At 45.5% G+C, this 13,885-nt stretch overlaps 1 protein-coding gene across 7 annotated transcripts in view; it reads right to left on the reverse strand.

Annotated features, from left to right (window-relative positions):
- Positions 1-523: 523 nt before the first annotated feature.
- ctnnd2b (catenin (cadherin-associated protein), delta 2b) overlaps positions 524-13,885 on the reverse strand; it is a 59,642-nt gene continuing 46,280 nt past the window's right edge. For 5 of the 7 annotated variants that reach the window (XM_031563169.2, XM_031563170.2, XM_031563167.2 and 2 more), the window contains 11 exons: positions 11,403-11,586; positions 8,020-8,137; positions 7,081-7,266; positions 6,020-6,214; positions 5,572-5,722; positions 4,053-4,281; positions 3,197-3,281; positions 2,871-2,997; positions 1,241-1,372; positions 893-969; positions 524-782 (listed from right to left, as the gene is read on the reverse strand). In XM_031563169.2, the coding sequence (XP_031419029.1) occupies positions 537-782; positions 893-969; positions 1,241-1,372; positions 2,871-2,997; positions 3,197-3,281; positions 4,053-4,281; positions 5,572-5,722; positions 6,020-6,214; positions 7,081-7,266; positions 8,020-8,137; positions 11,403-11,586 (1,730 nt within the window). In that variant the 3' untranslated portion in view covers positions 524-536. The remainder of the gene's footprint in view (positions 783-892; positions 970-1,240; positions 1,373-2,870; positions 2,998-3,196; positions 3,282-4,052; positions 4,282-5,571; positions 5,723-6,019; positions 6,215-7,080; positions 7,267-8,019; positions 8,138-11,402; positions 11,587-13,885) is intronic. The other 2 variants (XM_031563171.2, XM_031563168.2) reach the window with 1 other exon arrangement.

Genomic DNA, 13,885 nt, shown 5'->3' on the forward strand with positions numbered 1-13,885 from the left:
AGCTCAGTAGTATTCCACATATTTACAGTAGTCCTGTTTCCTCTTCAGACGTTCTGGACTCTCTCGACTGTCCCCCATCCTATCATAAATGTTCCAGCAGACGATCAATTTAAAAAGCACATTCCATTTCCTTCCTATGCTAACCCAAATTGTGTTCATAGCATTCAAGTTTGTCTGTGGACTCCTGTCTCTCCTCCTCGTCCTCCTCCTCCTCCTCTTCCTCTCTTACCCCTTCAGCATCTGCCTGTCTAGTGACACAGAGGAGCTCCGGGTGGAGCAGGCTTGGGCCAAACTGACTCTGCCTGAATGGTGACATGGAGGAGCTCCCGGTGGAGCAGGCTTGGACCAAACGGACTCTGCCGCAATTAATTTCTCTTGTGGTGTTCATGCACATGCGGAGGCTTCATGTCACCATGCCCCGATTCCCCCCTTCCGCTCGTCCGCCCTCCGCCCCAAACCTCCTTACGCCCCTCTTTCCTTTACCCCCCCCCCCCCCCCCCCCAACCCCCAACCCAACCCCTGCGGCAGCCCCGCCTCTACACCCAGGAGTCTGGTGAGGCCGGGTAGTGACTCGTCTCGTAGTTGAGTTCGCTGTAGGGGCGGGATGCCGAGTAGAAGTCCACATAGTTGCCTGTGGATTTGAGTCCCAGGGTCATGGTGCCGTCCACGTTGGGCGGGGGGCGCTGGTGGACTTGGTCCTCGTAAAAGCTCTCCTCGTAGTTGGCCCCGGGCGGGGTCTGGAACGGAGGGTAGGCCTCCGGCGGGTTGGCCTGCACTGACACCTACAAGGAGCAGCAACTTGCTTTAGTTTGCAGCTTTAACTACTATTTTTCTTTACTATTACTGTCTTTTCCCCCCTTAAAAAACAACACAAGCCGGCTCTACATCTCACCTGGTTGAGTTTGAGGTCTTCTCCAGGAGATAGATACGCTCCACGGTATAGTGTTGATGTTCCACTGGACATCTGAGCTGCATTGTGGGAGGGGAAAGTGCGTACAATTTTGAAACTGTTTCTGAGATGCAGCCTATATCAATACTGTTCATTATGCCCACAAGGTACCCAATTCAGTCTGTTCTATAGGCTACAGGTATAACATTGCTGTGGTCCTAAGTCATGCAGTCATCCTCTGAGTATAGATGTAGTTACATGGTTTTAGTAGCCTGAGTGTTTACTGAGCGCTACTGCAGAGTCCTTTAAGATTCACATTCACAATTCAGGAGCAGCGGTTTCTTCCCCTACCTGCCATGGCATCTTTCCTGGAGGTGTGCTCACCCTTGTTGCCGTGGTAACCGGAGATGGTCCCCGTTGACTCGTAGTCTGCCTTCCTCTCCTTGAGGCTCATCATCTCTCGGGGGGAGGCGGGAGCGCTCGCTGCACAACAAACACGTCAACAGCAGTCATTACAGACCCTCAAAGCTCTGCATTCCTCCCTATTTCCTCCCTTATTCGGCTTCTTTTTATTTTCTCCCCTTCATTTTTGAGTCTCTTCCAGCTACTTAGTGAGCTTTAACGATTTTTCTTTGAGCTCACTACACACTCTTTTCACCTGGCCTGCTCTTCCTTTCCGAGGAGTATTTAAAAGGACAACTAGCCAGTCCTGCCAGACACAAATAAACTCCCTTTATAAAAAAAACAAATCAATATTGCCCTTTTTGGTCATCAAGCGAATGAGAAATGCTACTGATCTGTAATTACCACAGCAAAAAAAAAAGGAAAAAAAAAAAACCTCTTCTTGCCCAGTGCTTGGCCAACATTTGATCTGAGTCTTAACTAACCCTCCGTCTCTCCAGTGGAGGACAGTTAGACTAACTAGCATTGGTCTGTCTGTTGGTTAGCCCACTGGTTATCTCAGGCAGCAGCTTTCAATGGGAGTACTACAGCACAAATAGCATTGAGCTTTATGGTCTGTTGGAGAGCTAAGGACCTGGCTGGCTCAGTGGTCTGTTTGATGGTGGTGGGTATGATGTGATTTCAACATGGAGAAGGAAATGTTGTAATTGTGATCACGTGGGCACTGCCACTACCACTTGTGGCGCAGTATCAGTCTCTGTCCAGCGAAGAGGCACTAACACCTGATTATTACAGAGCTGGGCGATCAATTGAACAGAATTAGTAGTGTGTGATCTGTGTGTGGGGGTGTATGCATGTGTGTGTGAATGCACATTTAATTGCCTGATGCTAGGGATGACACTAGAACATTAAGTGAGAGACTATTTTAATTACAACACAGGCACCAAAGGACATGCCAAACAGGTGTCTTATTAGAGGCAGGGTTTAATCAAAGTAATGTCACCGGCAACACAACTTGTTATTAAAGGTAGGGCCTCTTTAGCGAGTGCATCCAACTTGTGAACGCATTAGAGATAATTGGGTGTGACAAGGTCTCTCTTATGAAGCTCGGGATGGAAGCAGCATGGTGCTTGCAAGCAGGTCCTTTATCAACGTGATGGTATGACACTTTAATGGAGGTGTTTTGTCTCCTCGAGTGACTTCTAACTTCTTGAGGAACTCGGGGCACTTTTTGCCTCTGAAAAAAAAAAGAAAGTCCACCTCCTGTGTTCTTGTGACAGCTCAATCATGGCTGAAATCCCTCCACTGAAGGGTGCCGGCCAGCCTGGCAGTGGCAGAGTCATTCACTGTGAATGAATCGCTGAAACTGACTTTCACGTGGGCTTTTTCGGGACTGGTGACAGAGGCCACCAGAGGAGCCGTGGAAATAAGGTTTCCGAAAACCGCTGAACTATCAGCATGCTGACAAGCTGGATTTCTCAATCTCAGGCCTCACCTAGTCTGCCCAGTCTCTAGTTCTCAAATTGTCACTTCAAATGGAAGCAGCACTGTGGAAATGACGACAGGAAATGGGACTGACCAGATCGATTGTTGGGGGACGTCCTCACAGGAGAGATGGAAGGAGTCCGAGAGGAGGAGTAAGGTCTTTGTCTGTCCCTCTCTATCGTGGAGGAAGATCCTACAAAGTGATACTGAGAATATCCGTCCTGCAAAAAAAAAAAAAATCTTCTGGTCAACTCACATGGAACTTGCAGTATGACAAATTTACTAGGCTACATAGTACAACCTTTTTATTGACTTGATCATTTTGTCATCTATTTAATCTCTAGAATGGTCTACAAAAATTTGTTCAATTAGCATAATACCTCCAGAAAAATGTAACATTTGCAGAACATTGCTGGTTACCTTTTTGTAGAGGCTCCGTAAGTCTCTGTATTGCCACATACTGTTAAGGACTTGTGAGGCTGCTTTCACCACCTTAGGAGAATGTCTGTTGGAGAAGACACAGGACGAGTTGAAATCATGAAATCATTCTGATTCTATCAGACTGCAATCTAATAATCTCAATTATAATAGAATAACTCCATGGAAACCATTCTCAGCAATAGAAATCCACAAAAAGAACTCAGACATTTATCTCAAAGTCCGCCACATCTTACTGGCTTTAACTCATTTATCCATTCAACCAGGATTCAGTCTGGAATTCTGACTGAGACATGTTTCACTGATCAATATCTGATGTGTACGTAGGAAATGAAGGTTATTATAATCACAACCTACTGCACTCTTTTATCTCTTCCCTGGTGTAATGGGAAATATCTGAATTAATCAACGAACTAAAGAGCATCCATGAAATGAAATGCACCTTCTGCGGATACAAATTTGCTCCAGGGCTCTGCAATCTAAATGGCAAACAACTTTGAATCTGAAAGGTAGCTGCTGTTAAATCAATTCAACACCCTCCTAAGCCGCCACCTCCATTCCCTCAAAAAAAAAAACTAGATTACAATTCTGAGCCCACTGCACCTGCCTAAGGCATTGGTAGCATTTCCCCAATCTATAATTCTTCCTCAGCTATAGGGGAATTAATTAGCAGAGAACTGTTTTCATTTGTTCCGTAAACAAATGCAGAACTGCAGAGAGTTCTTCTGTGAGGAGAACAGAAGAACGTACACATGGAAGAATGGAGGTGAGCTCCATGCACAACCATGAGGGGCCCTGACACTTCTGACGGGGGCGCTGATCTACCAGGAACACCTACTTGTCCCCTTTGCTGCGGGCGATGCCGATGAGCTTCTCGATGCCTCCGGCGTCCCGTAAGGCCTTGGTGTTCTCCATGTTCTTGGTGATGACCTCGTGGAGGGCGCAGCAGATGGCCGTGATGGTGTCATCCGACATGGTCTTCCCTGGCGGGGCGGGGGCTCCGCCGCTGCTGTTGTTGTTGTTGCCTCCCGGGAGACGGTGGACCAGGTCCCTCATGGCGTACTTACCTACAGACACGCGGGAGGGGGGGGGGGGGGGGGGGGGGGGTAGGGGTTGTCAATGGGGGATTGGGAAAGCAAAAAGAGTTTGATGAGGAGTTACGCTATACTGAATCTATATACACACCTCTAAATGTAACTGGCATAACAATCAACCCATAAATATCAGCACTTAAAAGTAAAAGCCTTCATGCCAACATTTGATCAGAAAGAATGAGGCAAGAAAACCTGTGAAAATGTGAAAAATTTGAAAATTCAGCGCCTTCATTCCTTTTAAAAGCCCTATGCAGAAGACTGCGAGGCTCATAAAGCGAATAATGAGGAACCACAAGCCTGAAGGGCCTCCCTAGAACTCAAAACACAGCGGCAGCAGCAGCCATGTGCCTTTCAGTTCAGTGCAAGTACAAACTGAACACATACAAACATACACATATACACTATTCAACAACAGTGTCCCTTCCTGAGTGAGTCTCACTACAGTGCTGACAAAGGAAGTGACGGCTAGACTGTTGGAGAGCCCAGTGGTTGTCAAGACAGACCAGAAAAAAAAGGAAAAGAAAAGCGTGAGTAATTCAATGGGTCGAAATGCTCATGCATGCATCCTTCATCAATTATTAAGGCTTGGGATTCCTATTTCTGTGCTGACATTTGTGTGACCAGAGCGTGCTTTCCACTGTGGGCATGCTGGGCCTTTTCAGAGATGCTGCACTTGGTAGTGCAGGGCCAAAGGCGGCTGCAGCTGCTGCCTGAGCAGAAATGTCAGGCCCCCAGATATGTTCACAAAGCACACACATTTTTTTGACTGAGTCTCCAGCTCAAACAGTAGGTCTATATGTGTATGGATTTAGCTCTGCACATCGGGAAAATGCATGGTGAAACTGATCCAGTGTAGTGCAGCTAATTTCATGTCCATGGCAGATATGCAGTGAAACTAGATGATATGTATTTATTGTGGACTTTTTTTTATTTATTATTTCCCTGAAACACACCATAATTTTCTTTACACAAACGGAGGCTAGGAATATAAACTGGTCCAGCAGATTAATATTCAGGAACACTCAGGATACGGTTCACTGAGGGCATAACATTTAAGTCTTTTCCTACCCAACGAATATAGATTTTTTCCCCCAGTTATTTTCAATGTTTCCTTAAAAGAAAGAGAAAAAAAGAGAGAAAGGGAAAGAACGAGAGAGTGCTTCTGTCAAACATGTCAGACCCAGTGGGTTGCACAAACGCCTCTGACAAGCCGTGGCAGCAGAGACGGTGGGGAGGCACGGGGCGAGCAGGAGGCAAACCTACCGATGAGCTCCTTGTTCCTCACGTCCAGGGCCATGTTTCTCAGGGCAGTGGCCACGGCGCACACCACGCGGTCATTATCTATCCTCAGCAGCTCCACCAGGATGGGCAGGCCCTTCTCCTTACGCACGGCTGCCCGGATATACACAGACCACTGGGATAGGGCCGGAGAGAGGGAGAGAGATAGAGAGAAAGAGAGAAAGAGAGGGAGAGAGAGTCAACCCATTTTCCCAACTGTGACTGTGGATATGTTAAACCAATAATTACTGTACTCCAGTATTGCTGTCAGTTGCAGCCCGTTCCGTGACAGTTGCTGCCCATTGTACATAAAATATTCTTTAAATAGTTAAATAATTTCTGCATAAAAAAAATGTGTTTAATTAAAAAATGCTTTGAAACCTGCCAATCAGGTTGTGGTGGCTTGAAACAGGGTCTGGTTGGGGTTACTCACTGGTTTTGGGGCGGGGCCTACCTTCCAGCTGCCAGCTGCCAGGTTCTGTAGAGCCCCGGCGGCGCCCTCTAGAGTGTCGGGGTTGGAGCACTCGGACAGGAGCGTGAGGTAGGGTTTCACGATGGAAGGGTGCCACAGCATTTGCAGCCCTTTGGGCGGGTCGCTGGAGTCGGGGAAGGGCCCAACGCCATCCCACTGCAGGCAGGGAGAGGAGAGGAGGAGAGAGAGGAGAGGAGAGAGGAGAGGAGCAGAGCAGAGCAGAGAGAGGAGAGGAGAGGAGAGGAGAGGAGAGGAGAGAGGAGAGGAGAGGAGAGGAGAGGAGAGGAGAGGAGCAGAGCAGAAAGAGGAGAGGAGAGGAGAGGAGCACAGAGGAGAGGAGCAGAGGAGAGAGGAGAGGAGAGGAGAGGGGGGAGGGCAGGGAAAAGAGAGGAGAGGAGCAGAGGGGAGGGGTGGGGAGGGAGAAGAGAGAAGAGGAGAGCAGAGGAGAGGTGCTCTGAGTCAGACTCTGAGCTTAAGACATCAGCTGCCTAATGAATATGTAGGGCAGATATTTACAAAGAGAGCACAAAGACCAATGCAACTCCCAGAGGTGCACACAATTATGCATATCTGCACTGACGGGAGTGTATTTTGCCCCACAGTACCGTGGTGTTCAGTTTTAAAGGAGCTGCAATCCAGCAAACCCTTTCAGCCTCTGCCTAACCAGATGTGCATTTGCATCTTTAAAGAGGGAGCTGCAGAGAGCACATTTTCATTAGTTATGTGCCATAATGCCACATAATTCAAACCTTTTTACCTCATTAAAACCAATACAAGTGTGGAACAAACATGGCATCCCCCCTTTTCAAAGAAAACCTAATGAAATCAGCAAGAAGCTAATTATCCACGGGCTGGGAACCGCCATCAGCCCCTCATCCACACACAGGCCATTCACAGAGCTGCTAATTGCAGACAGCTGCACAAAACTCCAAAAAGAGAGAGAGAGAGAGAGAGATACAAATAAAAATGTGTCAGACAGAGTAGGAGGAGGAGAAGAAGAAGACCAAATTCCCTTCGCAAACCTGATCGTGAGCCTTCTTTTTCTTCTTCTTCTTCCCCCAGCAGCCAGAGCTCTCGCCGTCTTTGCCGCTGGCCTCCCCGCAAAGCACCCCGTCCAGCTCCTCGGAGCCCATCTGCTGGCCCTGAGACGTCTCCACCGCCAGCCGGTAGGACAGGTTCCTCAGGATGCACACACAGTTCTCTATGGTCTGCTCAGGCAAGGGAGGGCAGGGGAGAGAGAGAGAGAGAGAGGGAGAGAGAGAGAGAGAGAGAGATGGGAGGGAGGGCAGGAAGAGAGAGAATGAGAAAGAGGTTTAGACATTTTGATGCACCACCACACTTTGGTCTAATTAAGAAAAAAGACTACTTTTCCTTGAAAAGCCATTCATTCTCCCAACTCTCAGAATCGCTCAGAAACTTTTCTCATTGCGAATAGGCAAAAAAAAATCTCAGGATAAATTGCCTCCAAATTTCAGGAGGCAATTTATCCTGCTTTTTAAAAAATATTACAGAATCTATGTTCTTAATGGCCTCTAGTTAGATTGGTCCTCTGGACAGAGCTAATCCCATCGTGATGAGCAGCGACGCAGAGCAAAACAAAGAGGGCGGCTTTGATCTTGTAAACGGTTTCAAGGGGATTAAACTCTGACAGTCTTTTCCTAACTGCTTCTCACAATGCATTACGGGCAAAACAGAAAGACCCTTGGAAATCAATCAAAACAGCTCACTGTAAGAATCCTGGGGTGTACTGCACTGCATGTGTATATGTATGTGACCGCAACCGAAGAAACTTTTCATGTACATCCAAGCTTGTTAGTTAAAGCCCATACGTCAAAACTTGTGTATGTGTGTGTGTGTGTGTGTGTGTGTGTGTGTGTGTGTGTGTGTGTGTGTGTGTGTGTGTGTGTGTGTGTGCGTGTGTTTAATGTGATGTAGGATGACCAAAAAGGATGAACTCTAACCTTGCTGTCAATCTCGCTGCTGCCTAGGGCGGTCTGAATGACATAGAGCAGAGCGTCGGTCAGGCCCTCACACTCACGCATCCTCCTGCGTGCCTCTTCCCCAGCGGAGCTCACGTTCCTGAAAGCACAACAACAGGCACACTTCACTCCAAAGAACAGAACACAACTACCAGTCTAACACATATAACAGAAACTAAAGTTTTTGTTTTCATGCTCTGTTGCAGGTAACAATATGATTGCTTCTGACAACAGCTGCATTATTCCAAGGCCATTCAAGTTGAAAATCAGGTTTTTTTTACCTGGTTAACATGTCCAAATGGTGTTTTGTATATGATATACAACATATTATGAGCTTAATGAGCAGTCAACGCCATGGCTGAGTATTTTCCACCTTGGAACTGCAGTGTATCACTGACAGCCTGGGTTTTATAGGTCACAAACCAAGGGAACCAATCCTGACAACTTGCCTCTCAGGAGGGAGGGGTAACGTCAGTATATATATATACATTTAGTACAATATTACTTATGATGAACTAGATGGCTTTCTTCAGAGACTTGTTCTATGATGTTAAAAACATTTCTCCCTAACATCTGGATGTTTATCATTTCAGTCTAGCTAAGTCAGCGATGGCAATCGGGCCCAAAGTTTATCTAACATTAGCATCATATTATTAGCTGTTTGGTAATGTAGTCAAGCCAAAGGCAAATAGATAGAGGTGGGAGCCATTTGCATATTCATAAATCTGTGAATACTAAATGAGGTAGAGGTGTGGAGCGACATCCAAGGCCACGAAGGGATTTGTTTCATTAAAAAAAACTAATAAATATGTCATTTTGAGGAACAGAGATTAGTTTTTAGATTTTAAATCAATGCAGGAGTACAGTATTATGGACACATTCCAAGCTGAATTTTAATTGTTCTGCAACACACTATGACTTTTAATGACAGCACCTGCCAAAGTCTGTGGTTTCTATATATAATTTCCTGAAACTCCCCAGGAAACGTGCACTTTTCCAGTGGAGTTTCCCTTTCTTCCTGATGACTACTGAAACAGCTCAAGACACCACGAGGTGCCAGCATGCAAGTTGCTAAAATGAGCCCAAACGGAGCAGCATACGATGCTAAAAACGTCCTCGTCACCAAGAGGTGTGAAGAACGGAGTCTCCCACTGTGACTGGTCTGCACTCTGTGCTGTTCACCTCGCAAACACTCCCTGAGGTGCTCTCATTAAAGCGCCATCTAGCTTGCTACTGTCTGTAGCGCGATATCACATTCATTAACTAGTGCTATATGGATAACCCCTTGCCTGTGCCACCTCCCATTGACATTCAATAAAAACCATTACAACATGCATGAGGTGAATGAACACATGTGAACCCACTTTCAACTGCCTGCCAGAGACTCATCAGCATGTGACTGGAGCAGGGGGCAGGAGCAGGAACAGGGGTAGGAGCAGGGGCAGGGGCAGGGGCAGGAGCAGGAGTGCTCTCTGCCGGTGAATAGTCCCAGAGCCTGCTGGGACCCACAGGACCATGTGGAGCCTGAGCTGGTTTAGTTCAGGGGGGCCTGATCTCACCATCCCTCCTCCCTGAAACCTCCACTGTGAGGAATCAAAGGTGGTGCTGTCGAACTCCCTCCTCTAATCGGGGGTCTGAGTCCCCCTTTTCCTGAACGACCCCCCCCCCCCCCCCCCCCCCCCCCCTGTGCTGCAGGTGGTGTGGAACTGTCATCCAACCATCAAATATTCAATCAGACTTTCTGGTCCCCTGGCGACCTGCGAGGTGGATTAATTGCGGCGCTGAGTGCGAGGAGCTTAGCCCAGCCACCCCTCAGTCATTATGACTCAGCGATTTTGCTCCCCCGGCACCCGTTTTTATCGCCACACAACTGCAGACCGGAACAGAAAACACTCCTCTGGGATTAAAACAAGCAGAGGAACCTCAGCCTGTCCTCTAGGCAAGAGGACCCAACGGGTGATCTGTAGTCTCACTCACCAGGAGCTGCAGGCAGGGCAGGCTCTCAGTATCAATCAAAGGCCCACTCTTAGTCAAACGCTTGTGATGGTCACAAAGCCACATACCACCACCTCCCTGACTTCAGAGCGAGGTTGCAACCTATCATACATGACATAACATGTGCACATGTCAACACAGCACATAACGGCACCATGTGTGCGCAGGAGCTGCACACATCACTGTCCATCAGGTGAGGTGAGCATGTGCTTTCCTCCTGCATTAAGGGGTGATGTATCGCATGGTGCATCAGCACATTTCCCAGCGAACGGGAGTGCACCTAAAAATGTATTATCCAAAAAAAAGAGAGAAAAGGATAAAAAAATTGCACATGCAGGCAAATGTATTAGACCGGATCTCATAATTCTTCCTCGACAGCTTTTTGTGCTGGTATGGGGGGGCTGTTCTCATATCGGCACTGTAGGAGTCTCTCTGTGCCAGGTCCATAATCATGCGGCCTTTGACAACTTTCCAGAACTATAGAATCCAATAATGGAACCTCACCAAGAGAAGACAGATTATTCCCCATGCTGAACTGGCAGATAGGGGTGATTTCACTTCATATCCCCTCATCAAGTGGCTTATTGCATAATAGACCAAAGCCAGTGGCATTCATTCAATGCAACCAAACCTATTTATTCAAATCAATTAGCTCAACATAACAGTTAAGTACTCGCTGAATGTGGATAATGCAGATTAAGCCAGTCCTGGGTCCACTCATTCACGGTCTTTGCCAAGGTATTTGTAAAACCTCTGGCCTGCACAACTGCTTTTTGTCATAATGACATAGCATACGGTAAAACGGGTTAGCCTGTTAGGGTACACAGTCATTCAAAAGCATGAAGCCTGGAAAAATAAATAATTGTATCTTGAATTTTAAAGAGCCAAGTCAGAACAATAGATTGAATAGAACTTCAGATACATCAGTCTATTTCAGGTCTTGTAGAAGGCTTTGGCTAAATAACCTCTAGTTATGCTGAAGTGCCATTTGTATTTCTCCCTAACCTTTGCAAAGTAACTCATTTTGTTTGATATTTGTGATACTAATTTGGGAAATAATCCTAGTGCTGCTTTCTATTGGCCCACAGTAAAGCTGAAAGGACATATATGTCCTGTTATCGCTACACCAGCACCGCGTTCTCTCAAAGATGCTGAAGTAGAACTCTTGAGACCTTCACAGAATGCACACAACAGCATGTTGAGTATACTGTGTGTGTGGGCAGTGTGATGGTGTGTTGTGCATGCCTGAAACTGACTCTGTGTGTGTGTATGAGCATGTGTGTGTGTGTGTGTGTGTGTGTGTGTGTGTGTGTGTGTGTGTGTGTGTGTGTGTGTGTGTGTGTGTGTGTGTGTGTGTGATGTGTACTGACCTGAGGCATCCAGTGGCATTACGGAGCACCTGAGAGGAGTGGAGGTGCAGCTTGCGGTCGTCCTGGTGTGGAGAGGTGTCCCAGCCGGAGTGGGGGATGATCACTGTGTTAGTCAGCACTGCCAGGGCATCCTGGATGATGGGCATCTTCAGAGCATCGCACGACGACAAGTTCCACAGCACTCCTGCACAGACAGAGACCACAGAGAGTCACCACAAATCAGATCAGTGGCACATCAGCGCCTTCCCTGATGACCTCTTACAACTGTAAGGAGAGGTAAAGCAGGCACGCATCGACACAGTGTCTTTTGTGAGAGGAGGCGAAAAGAAATGTGTACCATTGACATTTCAACATAAAAAAAGGGATATTTGTATTGAAAACCTTTATTTGAAAGAGAACATGTTCATTATTAACTCTTCAAGCCCCACGGGGCCCCGTGGGGGACTTTTTGGTATTTTGATTAATATATTTAAAAATCTCTGCGAGTTTTTGTCCTAGAAACATAAAACTAACACCCACAGCAACCTCAAACCCTTTTCTTTTAAAATATGTAAAGTTTGAAACTAAAATATAAATAATCACTTTGTAAGGACAATATTACGAATCCCTTGCAAATTTCAGCCTCTGAGTGAGGTTTCGACCCTCCCATTAGCAAATGACAACTATTCATATGATAAGGAGATGGTAATTCAGTGATCACTATTGGGTCGTGATGTGTCAAGTAAACCTGTAGGAACAAAGACATTCCAGGCCCATTACGTCATGGCCATTGTTCTTGACCGAGGTGTCCCAGAATGTTCACACCTTTCTCATCAATATGCATAGTGGTCTAAGTGAAGGAAAGTGTTACATTGTATATTACTTAAAATGAGTATTGAAACCACACACACTTTCTGAATGATAAACTCACCTATGTGGGGCAAACACCTATGTTTACAGGGCTCAGAGTAAAGAAGAAAACTTCCAAAATATTAACAATGTGTTTTTGTACAAAGTCTGGGCACCTCTAAAACTAGATTTAATTTTAGTGTCTTTAGATTTCATTTTAATAAAAAACGTTTTTTACTACATTCCTTTTACTCTCATTTTATTATTGCTGAGGTGTTCTAGAATATAATCATAAATGCCACTTTTGCCTCATGGTTTTTAGTTAGGTGAAATATACAAAAATATCAGGCATGGCAGACTACCTAACATAGTAAAAAAAAAGCCTTGGGTCTGGAAGTGTTAACGTAAAGTGTGATAGCAGTGAATAATATTACAAAGGAAATCAGATACATTCTCTGAAACTTATTTTTTTGGTGATACAGGCCTGAGAAACAGGGGGGGATTTTCTAGTGTTTGAATATTTTATACTTTTGACTGAACCTTCTTGATGGCAGACAGAGTTGACACTTTTGGGCTTATTCTTCTGGTCCCTTTGCACCACACACACACGCTCAGTCATGCACAGCAAACAAATCCAACTCAACCCAGGTCTGACATTCAATAGCAAAAGAAAAGGACCACCTACACAAAGAGTACGCCTACATTTAAGGACAAGTCACCTAGGCAACGCACACCTATACTGAAGGATAGGACAGCTCTGTGCTGGCTCGTTGTATCCAAGCATTTCAGCTCTGGCTGCTAGCGGAGGAAACTGGAAAAGAGTTGACAAAGGGAGCATATCACAGCAGTAGAATTCCTTCGTAATTCTATGGATTTTATGACACGCATTTCCTTTCAGTATAGAAAGTCACTGACTGAGAAAACCTTGACAGCCCTAGCAACAATCTCCAAACAACAATCTCCAAGCAACAATCTCCAAGGCCAACCAAGCAATATTTGACCCCTTGCATCTGCAACTTGCATATGAACTGTTATGGCAAAACTTTAAATGTTAAGCAACAACATAGTGTTGTTTCAATGTTTTAGAGATAATACCAGCAAACTGTAAAATAACAGAACATAAGCAGCTGAACTAGTTAGTCTGGAGACATAGATGTGCTTTAACAAACTGTTATGAAGTTGCTCTTTCCTTCTTCAAACATTTTATTATTTGATTTGATTAATATCACTATGTATTTAACCAACAAGCCCCTGTTCTTTAGGTTCACCCTTACAAAACAGTGCCATCTGCGTATCTGTGTAGAATGTGCCAGACTGCATTCTCATTTGATTCATTCAAAATTAAAAGACTGGAAATAAAGGAACATTAGCCTGTAGGCTACAGGCAACAAACTAAGCATTAGTTTAGGTCAAAAGGTAGGCTACGTTGAATGAGTGGATAGACCTAATAGCTTAATGGATCATATTTGGATTTTAGGCTTAAAACACATACATAAGTTATCAGTCAATCAATTATACATGAACTGAAATAGAGAGCAAAGCTACGTTTTATGTAGGTCAAATAAAACTAATTATATTACCACCATTCTAGTGATGCTGTATTTGAAAGATTGTTGTGATAGTGCACTTTATTGGGACCAATCTACTCGAATATG

This window comes from Clupea harengus, chromosome 25 (assembly GCF_900700415.2).
Source record: "Clupea harengus chromosome 25, Ch_v2.0.2, whole genome shotgun sequence".
Taxonomy (NCBI): Eukaryota; Metazoa; Chordata; class Actinopteri; order Clupeiformes; family Clupeidae; genus Clupea; species Clupea harengus.